Here is a 15,200-nt window from a genome sequence, read left to right as displayed (position 1 = left end):
GGTAAAAACTGGTCCCTGCCATTGTGCTCTGCGGGCTGCGCAGGGTGCCGGGCCATGCAGGCTCCAGGCCTGCGGGGAGAAGCGCATTTTTGTCTTTGTAAGGAAGTCTGACAGAAGACGTTTCGCTGATAAAAGAAGGTGGTGTTGAGCAAGGGGACTGATGGGCGAAATACTTCAAAGCATGAGAAGGCACTGGAGGCTAATTAGAACCCAGGGATGAGGGAAAAGAATAAATCAAAGATGATTTTCACTCCGGCTCACCGGGACCATGATGACGTCAGTAGTGCGCGTAGGGAAGTTGGGGGGAGCGGGGCTTGTGAGAGGTGAGGGTAAGGGATGGTGAATGTCGTTTGTTTTTCAGTCGGGGAGCTCGAAGTGACGTGAGGTACCCAAGGAAAAGCTGTAGCTGCCTGGTCTGTGCAGAAGTTCCCTGAGGGAGAGGGAGGGAGTTAGAGACAGCACAGTTGCTAGCATTCCCCACCCTTGTTCGAGTCTTTTCATAGCCACCCCTACCTCTTGTCACAGGTTGTTTACACCGAGCGATACGAAACTAAAGAGAACTCCAAGCCATCCTCTTTGAGCCTGGTTCGCTGCACACGTATAGACAGTGAGAACATGAGCCCATATTCACCTGATGAACAAATACCCTACAGGGCGTCTCCCACGTTTCAGAAAAATCGAACGCAAAGCTATGAGAATGTTTGGCTTCCTACTAAAATCTCTAGTAGCAGCTCGAGGCCACCTGACGCTTCTGGAAGTCAGATCAGGACTAGATCAGATGCGTCGTCTATTATACCCGCCACCCACACCATCATCCTGGATTTCTCCATGGTACATTTTGTGGACGCAAAGGCTGTGGTCATATTAAGACAGGTAGGTACTGAGGAGGCTTTAACAAGAGCTCTGATCCTCACCTACCACCACCCTCTCAGCCCCTCCCTGACCAAGTCCTATTAGTCACTGATCAGCTACTATGTGACTCCTGGGCCACTAGAAATGTGGACAATGAAGATAGTTCAAGGTCAACCAGAGTAAATAGAAAATTAACCAACTCTGATTTATTGAACCGGAGGTGGCTACCTAAGCATAGCATATTATTGCTTGAGGGATGAGAAATGGAAAACTCTTAAAACCATTGAAACAGTGTTACGCCCAGACTTCATGATCCCCAAGGACCACCAGGGAGCCGAGTCCGATGCAATAAACAAAAGAGCCTTTTCCATGCTAGCATGGGCTCTGTCCCACTCACGCTGGCAGCATGGCGGAAAAGAGAGCAAATTTCGCCCAGTCCAGGGGTTTTACTCCGGTCGGTGGTGATGTCACTGCCTCGGCTAACCCTGATTGGTTGGGTGAGGGCTAGGGTTCAGTTACAGAACGGAGGATAGCTCCGCCCTGCCCCACAGTGGAGTCAGGAGCCCATCCTCGCCCGCCCTGCCCTCTCAATAGCAATCTGTGCCTCACCCAGCAACTCGTAGTGTACCTGGGAGTTAGCTGCACATCTTAAAGAATAGGTCTGAATGCTACAGAACAAAAGCTCACCAAGAATTCTCCTCTCTTCAGCTGCTCATTGTAAGAGGCACTCAAATTTGAAGAAGTTGTGATGAAAAGATGCCCCAAGCCTGGGGCTTGAGGCTGTCTGGTCCAGTTCCTGTAGGATCATCCCCAGTTCTCTCTTCCACCAGCATCTTTGGGTGATCAGAGCAGGGAAAGCTGTGTCCCTGGCCAGTATGGCTCAGTTGGTTAAAGTGTTATCCCGTACAACAAAGATTGATAGTTCAATTCCAGTCAGGGCACATATCCAGGTATGAGTTTAGTCCCCGGTCAGGGTGCTTGAGGGAGGCTGTCGATTGATATTTCTCTCTCTCCCTACCTCTCTCTAAAAAAAATAAAAAACAAAAATCAATTAAAAGAAAAGGTCTGTGTCCCTAGGTCCTGACTTCTCTCCCATTCTGGTTTCTCTGACAGTTTTCATTTCTCGCTCTTACACACTATGGACGGTGGAGATGTACAACTAACCATGCTGGTTTTATTGCTCAATGTCTCATAGTACAGTATCTTTTTTCCAGTCAGCTTATCTCAGTTTCCAGCCCTCTCTCTCTCTTTGCCCCTTTTTAAACATCCTGAATGCCCACTTCTTGCTCTGACTACTTCCACCTTTCCTTGAGATAGGTTGGTTTGGCAGTTTTTCCACCTTTAATTCCAGGATCCTATATCATCAAACCTTCTTATTCCTGAAGGAAACGATTCTCTCTTAAGTGAGTCCAGCTCCTCCTTGGCCTGAGGCAACAGGAAGCTTCTAAAAGCAGCAAGAATGTCTGGTAGGTGGTCTGTGATGTGTGCTCTGCCCTGGTTTCTGCTCATCTGACCAGGGGTAACTCACTAACTTGTATCCGGACTTGGTTTCCTCATCTATAAAGTGAGAGGCATGGAGAAACTAATGCTCCGGGCTCCCCATCCATGAGACCCTTTTTCCCACTCCATTTTCAGATGCAAGTATATGATAATGTCATCTTGTGGGCTTTTTCATCTTAGGTCGTCCTACTGGGCTGTTCTCTTCTCGCAGGCTTGTGCTCTAGTTGTTACTTTAGAGTACATTCTTCTTACATTAATAAGTGCCTACTGTATGCCTCACTGAGTGGGTACATTTATATACATGATCCCATTAGTTCCCACACAGCCCTGAGAGACAAGCCATGTTTCTCCCTAAGAGTCTGGGCTCACAGCTACTATTTGACCTGTCCATCACTGGAACTTAGGGCTTCTGTTCCGTCCTCTCCTCCCCCGCCTCCTCTCTTGCTGTCTGGTTCTAGGCATGACCCATCCACAGCTGCCTGTGCTGATGGCTTTCTGCTCCAGCCCCAGACCTCTGCCTTTACAGCCTTCAGATTCACCGTGCACTTATACATTTTAAAAATACAGGTTTCTTCATTCCTTTTGTAATTGTTCTCTGCTGCCATATTGCAGGAAATAATTTCGAGCATTATAATTGAAAATTTAAGAAACCCCCCCAGCAGTTCTCACTAGAGGAACCACTCAATTTAAGCTTCTCCCTAATTCATGGGATTTCATTGGCTTATCCTATGCCCACGGTGGCTCTTTGCCAAATGACTTTATGATTTACCATGTGATCAAGAATGACTTTTTGTTTCCTCTTGGAAGTGAAAGAAGTAGAGTCTGTCTGTTTCAGTTGTTTTGTGTTTTGTTTTTTGTTTTTTTAGTTTCACCTTTAAATCAGTGCTCAGGATTGGTCTATTTAATCTTAGAGTATTAAGTTTAATTGACTTGCTTTGTATTGAACTTTATTCATTGCCCCAGAGCAAACCGTATATATTGGCTGAAGTAAAGTTGAGGTCAGTGTCAGGTGCTTGTTAATCTGATACCACTATATTTCTGATGTTTTACTAAAGTCAAATGCAACTTTGCAGAGCAGCTCTGAATATGACCCTCAGGCTCCTTGAATTCCATTTTCTACTATATCATTTGGCCGTCTCTAGTTGTGCCATGTTGTTACTTTATGGCCTTGTTTCGCCTTCCCTGTTTAGTGAGCTGTATGGAGAAGGGGATCACATGCAAACACCAATCACCAGAGATATAGTTTGTGTCCTTGAGGACTGACCAGTGTGTTTCCATCACACCTGTGCCTGTCCCTATGGGATCCCTTAACACTACCCACATGGTTCAGGGTCCACTCAGAGTCCGGTTTCTGGAGAGGCCGCACACTAAATGAAGAAAAACTGGAGAAAAGTTAATTTGGGAAAATGGGGGCCAGGCAGTCCTCTAGGGGGAGGACTACCTGATGCTCTGGCCTTTTGCCCTCCTTTTTATTGAGGTTCTGAGATAAAGACATCCTTTAGGCAGAAATTCCAACAACAGAAAGTCAGCAAGAATTTACATATGATTAACAAAGTAAAGTTGCTTTAACTACCACTATCTCAACTATACAACTATACAATTGCTCCGACCATTCAGAGCAATTAAGGTTGGCCAGCTCTTTTTACATTTTACTACTAGTGACAGTGTTCGGTTTCTGGCGTGTCCCTATCCCAGTACTGAGCTCATGTGACATTCTCTCTCTCTCTCTTTTGAAATGTATCTTTATTATTTTTAAAAATATATTTTTATTGATTTCATAGAGCAGTGTTTTTCAACCTTTTTTGGGCAAAGGCACACTTGTTTCATGAAAAAAATCACGAGGCACACCACCATTAGAAAATGTTAAAAAATTTAACTCTGTGCCTATATTGACTATATATAAAGTAATTCTCTTGAATAGGAATCAAATAAACACAAAGAAAGTATTTTATAATTACTTTATTATGAAATATTAAGTAAACAAAATAGTGAAAAATTATAAAATTCTTGTCTTGTCTGCACCTACGGCACACCAGGCAACATCTCGCGGCACACTAGTGTGCCGCGGAACAGCGGTTGAAAAACGCTGTCATAGAGGAAGGGAGAGATAGAGACAGAAACAACAATGATGAAAGAGAATCATTGATCGGCCTCTTCCTGCATGCCCTGCACTGGGGATCAAGCCCGCAAGCCAGGCATATGCCCTTACTGAGAATCAAACTGTGACCTCCTGGTTCATAGGTTGATAACCACTGAGCCACCTGGCCGGGCTTATCTTCATTATTGAAAGTATTACAGATTTCGCCTGTTTGTTCCACATTGACCCCCTGCACCCTGATCCTGGCTCCCCACCCCGCAGACCTTCACCATACTACTGTCTATGTCCATGAGTTATGCATATATGTTCTTTGGTTAACCACATCCCACCCATCCCCGCACCTTTCCTTCTGAGATTCAGTATTCTGTTGCATGTTTCCATGTCTCTGGATCTATTTTGTTGGTCACTTTATTTTGCTCATTAGATTCCACATATAAGTGAGATCATGTGATACTTGTCTTTTTCTGACTGGCTTATTTCACTTAATATAATATTATCCATGTCCTTTCATGCTGTCTCAAAGGGTAAGAGATCCTTTTTTATAGCTGCATAGTAGTCCATTGTATAAATGTATCACAGCTCTTTATGAACTCATCTACTGATAGGCACTTTGCCTGTCATAGCAGTATTTTTTAAATAAATCTTTATTGTTCAGATTATTACAATTGTTCCTCTTTTTCCCTCCCATAGCTCCCCTCTCCCTGGTTCCCATTCCACCCCATGCCCTTACTCACTCTCCCCCACCACTGTCCTCATCCATAGGTTTAAGATTTTTGTCCAATCTCTTCCTGCACCTTCCCAGACCCATTTCCCCCAAGAATTCAGTCCACTCTTTTTCTATACCCCTGATTATATTCATCAGTTTATTCTATTCATAAGATTTTTTTATTCACTTGATTTTTAGATTCATTTGTTGATAGATACGTATCTGTTGTCACTTTATTATGCATATTTTTTATCTTTATCTTTTTCTTCTTCCTCTTCTTAAAGAATACCCTTCACCATTTCATATAATAGTGGTTTGGAGGTGATAAACTCCTTTAGATTTTTCTTATCTGTGAAGTTCTTTGTCTGACCTTCAATTCTAAATGATAGCTTTGCTGGGTAGAGTAACCTTGGTTGTAAGTTCTTGCTATCCATTTGAATATTTCTTGGCCATTCCTGTCTGGCCTGCATAGTTTCTGTTAAGAAATCAGCTGACAATCATCTGGGTACTCCCTTGTAGGTAACTGTTTTTATCTTGCTACTTTTAAGATTCTTTCTGTCTTTTGCCCTTGGCATTTTAATGATGATGTGTCTTGGTGTGGTCCTCTTTGGATACCTCTTATTTGGGGTTCTCTGCCTTCCTGGACTTAAAAGTCTTTTTCTTTCACCAGGTAGGGAAAGTTTTCTGTCATTATTTCTTCAAATAGGTTTTCAATATCTTGCTCTCTCTCTTCTCCTGGAACCCCCATAATTCAGATGTTGGTATGCTTAAAGTTGTCCCAGAGGCTCCTTACACTATCTTCATATTTTTTAATTCTTTTTTCTTTTTTCCAGTTGGGTGTTTTTTTGTTTTGTTTTTTTTTCTTCTTCATATTTCATATCTTTGACTTGATTCTTGGGATCCTCTAGGCTGCTGTTGGATATCTGTATAATATTCATTATATTATTTATCATTCAGTCAGTGTATGCTTAATTTCTGATTGGTCCTTTTTCATATCCTTGAGAGTCTCACTAAATTTCTTGAAGGTTTCTAGAAAATTCTTGAAAAACCTTATAACCGTGGTTTTGAACTCTATATCTAGTATTTTGCTTTCATCCATTTCTTTCATTTGTGACTTGTTTCTTTCTCTCCCCATTTGGGCTGCTTCCTTGTGTTTGTTTCCATGTACTGGGTAGCTGATAAGTCTTCTTGAGTTGATAGAGTGGCCTTGTGTGCTAGGTGTCCTATAGGGCCCAGTGGCTCAGCCTCCACAGTCACCTGAGGTGGATGCTCTTGGTACATCCCTTTGTGGGCTGTGTGCACAGTCTTGTTTTATTTAACCCTTGATTGCTGTTGGGAGGAATTGACCTCCAGGCCAATTGGCTGTGATGACCAACTGTGTCTACACTGGAAGATCTCTTGTGCAAGAGACATTGCAGGACTTGCTTCAGAGGGGCTTTGGTGCTCACTGAGTCTGCCCCTTGAGTGTGTCTCTTATGGATGTGAAGAGTAGTATTTCGGTATGGTCTCACTCTGATCACTGGGTACACTGGCTCTTAGATCTCCAAGAGGTGCAAGGTCAGCCACTGTCCGGGGCAGCCCAGCAGGAGCCAGAGAGACATCTGCATATTTATCCTCTTTATAAGGGGTTTGGAAGTGCCCAGATGAAGCCTAGTTGTGAAGCAAGGCCAGCAGGGCCTTGGGTCTTCTTTTGGAAGCTCTGGGGCTCTCTGACCCAGTTGCAGTTCCACAGATTTTAGGCGAAAGGACAGGCCATTCATATGCAAAAACTGATGTGCACAGCTTGGGTGGGGTTGTAAATTGGGTGGGGCAGAGTCTCTGGGAATCACTAGGGCGGAGCAAACAGCAATGGCTGCAATAGGCCTGAACCAGAGAAGTCCCTGGTTCTCTGGTTCTCTGTGTCCTGTGCCCCTGTGCAAGAACAGTGATCGCGGCGAGCCCCTCAAAGAAAATGTGGCCGTCACATTCCTGTCCCGATGCTAGACAGTCCAGTTTCTCCCATATGTGCCTGGGTCCCCCAGAGTCTCTCCCAGAACTGGAGTTCAGAGAAAGCAGGAGCTTAAAAGAGCAGCACGCCCAGGTGCCAGCACTTTCCACACCTCTGCACCTCCTACCAGTCTCAGTGCACCTTCTTCACCTCTCTAATTGTGGAACTTCCACTAAGCCAGGCTTCCCCCTGTTCTGGGTGGTGGTTTTTCTGCCGTTCAGTTGTGGTATTGATGTGGTTGTTAGAGGCAACAGGTACAGGCACTCACCTAGGCCACCATCTTGGTTCCTCCTGTAGCAATATTTTTGCTGATACCTCTCCTAGGGAAAGGAAACAAAGGGGGGGGGGGCGGGGATTGGGACTACATTAGAATAAAAAGGTCCTGAACAGCAAAAGAAACTATCGATAAAATGATGGTTCCCACTGTAGGGGAGAACATATTTGGCAATGATACATCTGATAAGGTGTTCATTTCCACAAAATAGATAAAGAACTCATGCAACTTAACAAAAGGAAGACAAACAACTCACTTAAAAAATGGACAGAAGACTTAAATAGATACTTCTTCAAAGAGTATGTACAGATGACCAAGAAAAAATGCTTCAAGTCACTAATCATCAGAGAGATGCACATTAAAATGACAATGAGGTAGCACCTCCCATCTGCCAGAATGGCTACCATCAACAATTACCACTGAGGAAGTGGAGGAAAAGGAACCCTAGTACACTGCTAGAGGGAATGCAGACTGGTACAACCACTATGGAAAAGAGTGTGGAGTTTCCTCAAACAATAAAAAATGGAACTGTAGTCAGGTCCTTTGAGAAGAATGACATCTTTGATGCTGGCATCACCAAGGCCCAGTGATCCTACTTCTAGGAATTTATCCTAAGAATCCCAAAACACCAATCAGAAAGAATATATGTATCCCTAGGTTCACAGAAGCACTATTTGCCCAAGTGCCATTTGTGGATGAGTATCCTTAACATTTCCCTTTAAGTGAACTGTCTTCCCCTTGAGACCATGGGCTGCCCTCCTCCTCACTCCCCACCCCGCATGAGATGGTCTGATTCTCTTTTGAATTCTCAGCACTTTAGACACTTCCTAGCTTATTAAGTCCACCCATCAAATGTTTACAGAGCTGAATTGGACATAAAGGTACATTTACCCCAGACAAGGGAATAACCAAAGGGACTTTACAGCCCAGCTAACTTTCCTGGGGAGTATAGGGGTTCCTAACACTGGTTTACTCCCTCCCTGCAGATGTGCAATGCCTTCCACAATGCCAACATTCTGGTGCTCATTGCAGGGACTCACTGTGAGTATGCTTCACCCTTCGAGAGGGCTGTGCTTTGCACCCTGGGTGCTCCTCCTCCCCAGTGTCTGACCCTGTGTATGTTCTGGGTTTGGCTTGTAGCTTCTGTGGTCAAGGCCTTGGAGAGGAATGAATTCTTTGATGCTGGCATCACCAAGACCCAACTGTTCCTCACCCTCCATGATGCTGTGCTGTTTGCCTTGCAAAGGAAGAATACAGACTCCTCCGATTTAAGCGTGGATGAGTCTGAGACAGTGATACAGGAAACCTACTCAGAAACAGATAAGGTTGGATGCTGTGAAACATCTAGGGGGAGGGGAGAAGTGGGGTGAAAAGTGGGGGGAGAGAAAGGGGAAGACCCCTGATCGGACAGAGATGAGCACGTTCGGGAAAGGGTTGTGAGTATATTCAACATTTACTGAGTATGGCTGTGCCAGACTTTCAAAGTTGAAATGCTCCCTTATCAATTGGTAACTCCAGGGCCCTTTCCCAACTGAAGAGATGGTTACCCAACCTGCTGAGGCTTCAAGAGCCCTTTGACTGAAAGCTAGGCTAGTGCCAATGTCATATCAAATATTTTAAACATCTCTAGCTAGGCCTTTAGAATCCTCCCTACCCCACCTTCAGGGTGAATAGTAAAACTGATGAACTTACAGAGGGAAAGATCTACCAGTCTAACAGTTTGGTTATATTTCTATTGTGAATAATGTAATTTACTCAACCTGACCAAATGCAAAGGAGAATGACATACAAGTCAACACATTTAGCCATTTGTTAATACTAAGTAAAGACCTGGGCTTACCCCAGTGTTTTCAGACCAGTATCTTTGAAGGTTTTTTCCCAAAAAGAAAATTAAAACACAGATGGGCACCAAAATCTCACTTAATGAGTAGAAATTATTTTTAATTAAATCCTCAATTTGTCAACTTACTACATTTCAATAATACTTGAGTTTTTTATGACAAAAGAAATTACTGGAGTAACAAGTGTTTATAAAAATTTTAATAAGTAAAAGCCAAGCTTGTAAAACATAACCCTTTTCTTCCTCTTAGTAACATATTACCAAGAATTCCTCTACCATTGCTGAGAATTCTCATAGGTTAGGTGCCTCTGCCTATCCAGAATAGCTTTCCCCAATAGCTAGATTTGAACATAATTTCTCTATATGGGCAGCCTTGACATTTTTTTAAAAAATATATATTTTATTGATTTTTTACAGAGAGGAAGGGAGAGGGATAGAGAGTTAGAAACATCAATGAGAGAGAAACATTGATCAGCTGCCTCCTGCACATCCCCTACTGGGGATGTGCCCACAACCAAGGTACATGCCCTTGACTAGAATCGAACCCGGGACCTCTCAGTCGGCAAGCCGATGCTCTATCCACTGAGCCAAACCAGTTAGGACAGTGCCTTTCTTCATATAGACAAATCCTAGATACTTTATAGTTTCTCTTTTACATTTTTATTGCTACTTAAAAGGAATAATCTTCTTCATTATATTTTCTAGCTGGCAACTGCTGGTATAAAGGAAACCTATTGATTTTTATTAAATTATTTGGCCATTTTGTAAATCTTTTACTAAGCCAAAAAGGTTTCATTGTTAATTCTCTTGAGTTTTCCAGACAAAAAATATTTTCCACAAATAATATACACCAAGTGTCCAGATTATTATGATCTCTGAACACATAATAATCTGGCCACTCAGTGTGTGTGTGTGTGTGTGTGTGTGTGTGTGTGTGTGTATGTAAATACTATATATATAAAATCCTAAGCAACCATTATGACCAGTCGACTGAACAACTGGATGACTGGTTGCTATGACACACACTGACCACCAGGGGGCAGATGCACAATGCAGGAGCTTCCCCCGGTAGTCAGTGTGCTCCGACAGCCAAACTCCCATGGTCTCTCCCCCAATTCAGCCAATCTCCCGTGGTCCCTCCCTCTGGACTGGGTGAGACAGCCAGGCTGAGGGACCCCACCCGTGCACAAATTCATGCATGGGTGGGGTCTGGCCACCTGGCCAGGGGGAGGGGACATGGGCGGTTGGTCGGCCTGCCTGCTGTTTGAACTCCTAGTCAAGGGGACAATTTGCATATTAGCCTTTTATTATATAGGATATACACTGAGTGGCCAGATTATTATGCGTTCAGAGTTCATAATAATCTGGCCACTCAGTGTGTATCTCTTCTTTTCCAGTTGCTAGAATTATTATTTCAGTTTTACATATTATGGTATTAACTAGCCTTCCCAGAAGAATTTAAGTGATAATGGCAAGTCTTGTCTTACTCCTGAATTTAATGATAAAAACTTCTCATGTCTCTTTATTAAGAATAAAGATAATGGGGGAGGGGGAGGGGCAATGGTAAAATATGTACACAGATAATAATTTAATAAAAAATAAAATTAAAAAAAGGATAAAGATAATGATAGTTGGCTTAAGACATACTTTATATATTTGCTATGTTTTTTAAAAGTATTTTTCTAGTTCATTAACAAGCTTGTCAGAACTTAAGACTTGGTATTGAATATATCAAATTTTTCCTATCACTTAAACTAGGGAAAACTAGAAGGGGGAAAAGTTCCATTCTAATGTATTAAATTCAAGATGTCTATTAAATATCCAAGTGGAGATGTCAAGAATGGAAATAAATATATGAGCCAGCAGATCAGGGGAATGGTTTTAACCAAAAAGTCAACAGCACATAGACAGATAGTACAGTAAATTCTCAATTTTGTGGACCTCGATAAACATACTTTGGATTTAACAGATAAAATTTCCAGTCCATATGTCCTATGTGAACATTAACACCCTATTAATTTTAAAATGCATATAACCAAGATTTGGTTATTGTTAAATTAAAAGTTATTTTTTGTTATTTTTAACAAATTTTAGTGAATAAGCCAAATGTTGGAAAAACCACTAGTAATTTTGCTGGCATAAATATGACGTATCTACAATTATAGCCTACAGACTCAAATCCAAGAGTCACTGCTTGCCGATAAACAAAGCACGTGGTCACACCGTGTTGGGCGGTGAGTGGTTCTGTTATCTCCTGGTGTGACTTCTTGCAGCAGTTTAAGGCTGTTGGCACTGTTCCCACATGTGCTAAACCACAGCCCAGCCCTGTGCATTTGTAAGACATATAGAAAAATGTTCTATGAAATTAAACTTTTCATACATACTTAGTAATTTTAATTACACAAATGTGACCAAATAAGTAAAAATAATTTGACCAATTTGTCAAATTTTTAGCATGTGCATTGGGAAAACCTATATTATTATATAATGGACTTCCCGCTTTCATGGGCACCCCCTTGCCCAAATTAGTTTGTTATTATCGAGGTTTTACTGTAACAAAAATTATGGGACTAAATTAAATTGCTATGGAGACAGTGTAGATGGAGAAGAGAAGGGTCTCAGGGCCAAGCCTTGTGGCATGTCAACATTCAGAAGTCCAGAAGAAGTAGAGAAGACAACAGAAAGTCCAAGAAGAAGCAGCCAGGAAGGAATGAAAAGTGAAAGGGTGTCATATGGAAGAAGAGAAGAATGTTTTGAGAGGGATGAAAGGTGTTAATTCTGTGGAATGTTGCTACTTGACAGGCAGAGTGCCTGGGACTGGCATATCAGGAACCAGGCGCTGCCCTGCCTCGGGGAGCTTAGAGTCTAAAGAGAGATATATTTTTAAATGAATAGGACAGTACATCACTGGTCATGATAGAGGTGTACGTGAGGCACAGTTGGAACACAAAGCTACGATGCTGGTTAGTGATCTTTGATATGAATCTGGACCATTGAATAAGTGTGTGTGGCTGAGATGGAGAAGGACAGCGCAGACACAGGGAGTCACATGAGCAAAGGTAAGCAGGAGTCAGGCGTCTTTGGTTAATTTTATGGCTAGAGCAAAGGTTGGGGCTACAGATGGAGCTAACGCTAAAGAAGGTTACAAGAGGCCACGTCACAATGGCCTCACATGCCCTGCTAAGGATTATAGGGGGTTGGAAAGACAAGTAAGATCAGGGAGACAGGATGTTTCATAATGCTGCCAAGACCATTGCTATTCAAGTGGTTGACTGTGAAACCCAGACTAGTTAGAAAATCCAGAGAAATCAGGAGTTACGGATTGATTAAGCCTAAAAAATAGTGAGTAACTGAGGAACCAGAGGGTGCAAAGAAGATGAAAAGCAGAGTTAGGCCAGAAATATTTTCTACTTTCCTAGGAATTCATGATTTCTGGGACCTAGAGTTCTGTTATATTCTGAAGTTCCTTGACTATTCAAAAGTTAAATTTAATTGGAAATTTTAACCCATCTATTTATATGTATTTCAGGATACAGATGAAAGACCAAAAATAAGCAGCAGTATTCTAGAAGGTCCCAAAAATACAAGTCCCAACTATGCCAGGATACAAAGGCCCATACTAGAGGACTCAGATCTGGACCTAGAGCTGGAGCCCATACTGGGCTCAGACAATGGGCTGGATGAGGAGCGTGAGTCAGAGCTGGAAGCTGAGTCTGAGCTGGAGCCGGAAACGGAGCTTGAGCCCAACCTGGAACTTGAACCCAAACCTGAGAATGAGCTGGACCTGGAGTTCAAGCCCAAGCCTATACCCAAATCCATACCAAGGCCTCAGACTTATCCTCGGCAGCAGTACTGGCCTCCCAGCACCCCAAGTCAGAATCAGCCTAGGACACGGTCAGTGGAAAAGAGGCAACCAAGTATGATTCCATATCCATCTCGGGAGAGTGACACTGACGATCTCTAGGAGATGAACTTGGAATAAGGGTCAAATTCCCTTGACAAATCCTCCTACCCAGATAGGGTCGCTTGGTCAGAAGCCCTAGAATAGTTACAAACCAGCAGTACTTGCTTTGGGACTCCACCTGCTGTCTTTCTTCCTTGCTCAGTGTGATCTCACTCCCAGATCACAAAGCTAAATACCAAGAATTGTCTCTGAATTCCCTATCCAGGCTCACCTCATTTCACCTTCAGCAGATATTCTAATGAAAGATTTCCTTCTTTGTACATTCTGCACTTCTCGTGTTTTTATCAGATCATCTCTAACTTACTCCTCTCAGTTTGTTTCCTTTCTTCAAAGAAATGAGGCTCAAATAAAATATATAACTCTAGTTACCTCTGGACCCTTCCTGCATTTTCTTCTTTCTCTCTATACTGTACATCTAAGGAAATGGGTATAGGAAAAATACCAGAAGTAAGTAGATGTGGTGGAGAAGAGATGAACTAGGAAAATAACAACAACTGGGTAGCATTTGTATTTTATATGCAAGGTATCTTTACTGAGGCAGGTTAAGCCAGGCCAGCCTCTGAAGCATGCAATACAAGGAACTGTTAGGCTGAAAGCATTTTGCCACCTCTCTAAGGTCAGCTTCTTATACTGCCACTGTTTCAGAAGGCCGGGCATCTGCACCAGTTGATGAGAATGTGAGCTCTGTAGAACTCTCCCTGGTCTTCAGCTTCAGAGTCACCATTGCTTCTTTCCCACGGGTGCTTAAGGTACATGCACTCTAGAGCAGTGGTCACCAGCTGGTGGTCTGTGGGCCACTGTAGGTCTGTGAGGCCCGAAAGGTTGGCGCGCTGATCTAGTCTGTACTCTGGGTAGACTGTAGTTAAAATCTGTGACAGCCTGGCTGGTGTGGCCCAGTTGGTTGGGCATTCCGTCCTGCCTGCACACTAAAACGTTGCCAGTTCCATTCCCAGTCAGGGCACATGCCCAGGTTGTAGGTTCGATCCCCGCAAGGGGGCATGCAGGAGGCAGCGATCAATGTTTTGCCTTTACGTGGATGTTTCTCTCACTCCTCCTATCCTTCTCTCTCTCTCTAAAAATCAGTTTTTAAAGATCTTTAAAAAATTAAAATCTGACAGATACAAACCCCTTAGGAGTTGGAAAAGTTAATCATTACACATTTGGTCCAAACCCATTCATTCAAACCCCCCCTCCCAATAAACAAACAAACAAAAGCCCTGACTGGTGTGGCTCAGTGAATCGAGCCTTGGCCTGTGTACCAAAGGGTCTCAGGTTTGATTCCTGGTCAAGAGCATGTACCTGGATTGCAGGTTTGACCCCCGCAATAGTTGGGTCAAGTGCAGGAGGCAGTCTCTCTCCCTTCCTCCCTCTCGTCCACTCTCTCTAAAAGTTAATGGGAAAAATATCCTCTGATACGGATTAACAAACAAAAATCAAATTCCCCTTCCTCTGTTAAAAAAAAAAAATCTAGTATTGCCCTCACTGGTTTGGCTCAGCAGATAGAGCATCAGCCTGTGGAAGGAAGGATCCTGGGTTCGATTCTGCTCAAGGGCATATACCTCGTTTGCCAGCTCCTTCCTGGCCTGGGCCCTGGTCAGGGCTCATGCAGGAGGCAACCAGTAAATGTGTTTCTCTCACATTGATGTTTCTCTCTTTGTCTTTCCTTCTCTCTTTACTCTCCCAAAAAATCAATGAAAAAATATCCTCAGGTGAGGATTAACAAAAAACAAATCTAGTATCAAGTTATAACCAGAAGAAAAATATTGATCCCTGGGCAAAGGTATATGGAGTCCTGAATTTTATTTTACACTAAATAAACAAGATTTCTCTTGCTCAGGCAGTCAATTTCTCTCTTCTGTTAGATTAAAGAGATCCTTGTTAAAATATAGGTGTCTCAGAGAGAACCAGGATGGTGACATAGGTAAACTCCTGTACTTGCTGCCTCTCACAAGAACATCAAAATTACAACTAAAATATAG

The 15,200-nt window shown here is 42.9% G+C and overlaps 1 protein-coding gene across 1 annotated transcript in view; it reads left to right on the top strand.

The window, feature by feature from the left end:
• Positions 1-13,221, top strand: part of SLC26A8 (solute carrier family 26 member 8) — a gene marked incomplete at its 3' end in the record, with an annotated part of 85,505 nt that extends 72,284 nt beyond the window's left edge. Inside the window, exons 17-20 of the mRNA XM_084890365.1 lie at positions 526-873; positions 8,404-8,458; positions 8,558-8,742; positions 12,787-13,221. Of these exons, the coding sequence (XP_084746491.1) occupies positions 526-873; positions 8,404-8,458; positions 8,558-8,742; positions 12,787-13,221 (1,023 nt within the window). The remainder of the gene's footprint in view (positions 1-525; positions 874-8,403; positions 8,459-8,557; positions 8,743-12,786) is intronic.
• Positions 13,222-15,200: the final 1,979 nt, after the last annotated feature.

The sequence above is a fragment of the Pipistrellus hanaki genome, assembly GCF_964339955.1.
Source record: "Pipistrellus hanaki genome assembly, chromosome: 7".
In the NCBI taxonomy this organism is placed as follows: Eukaryota; Metazoa; Chordata; class Mammalia; order Chiroptera; family Vespertilionidae; genus Pipistrellus; species Pipistrellus hanaki.
This window is presented reverse-complemented; position numbering and strand designations above follow the sequence as displayed.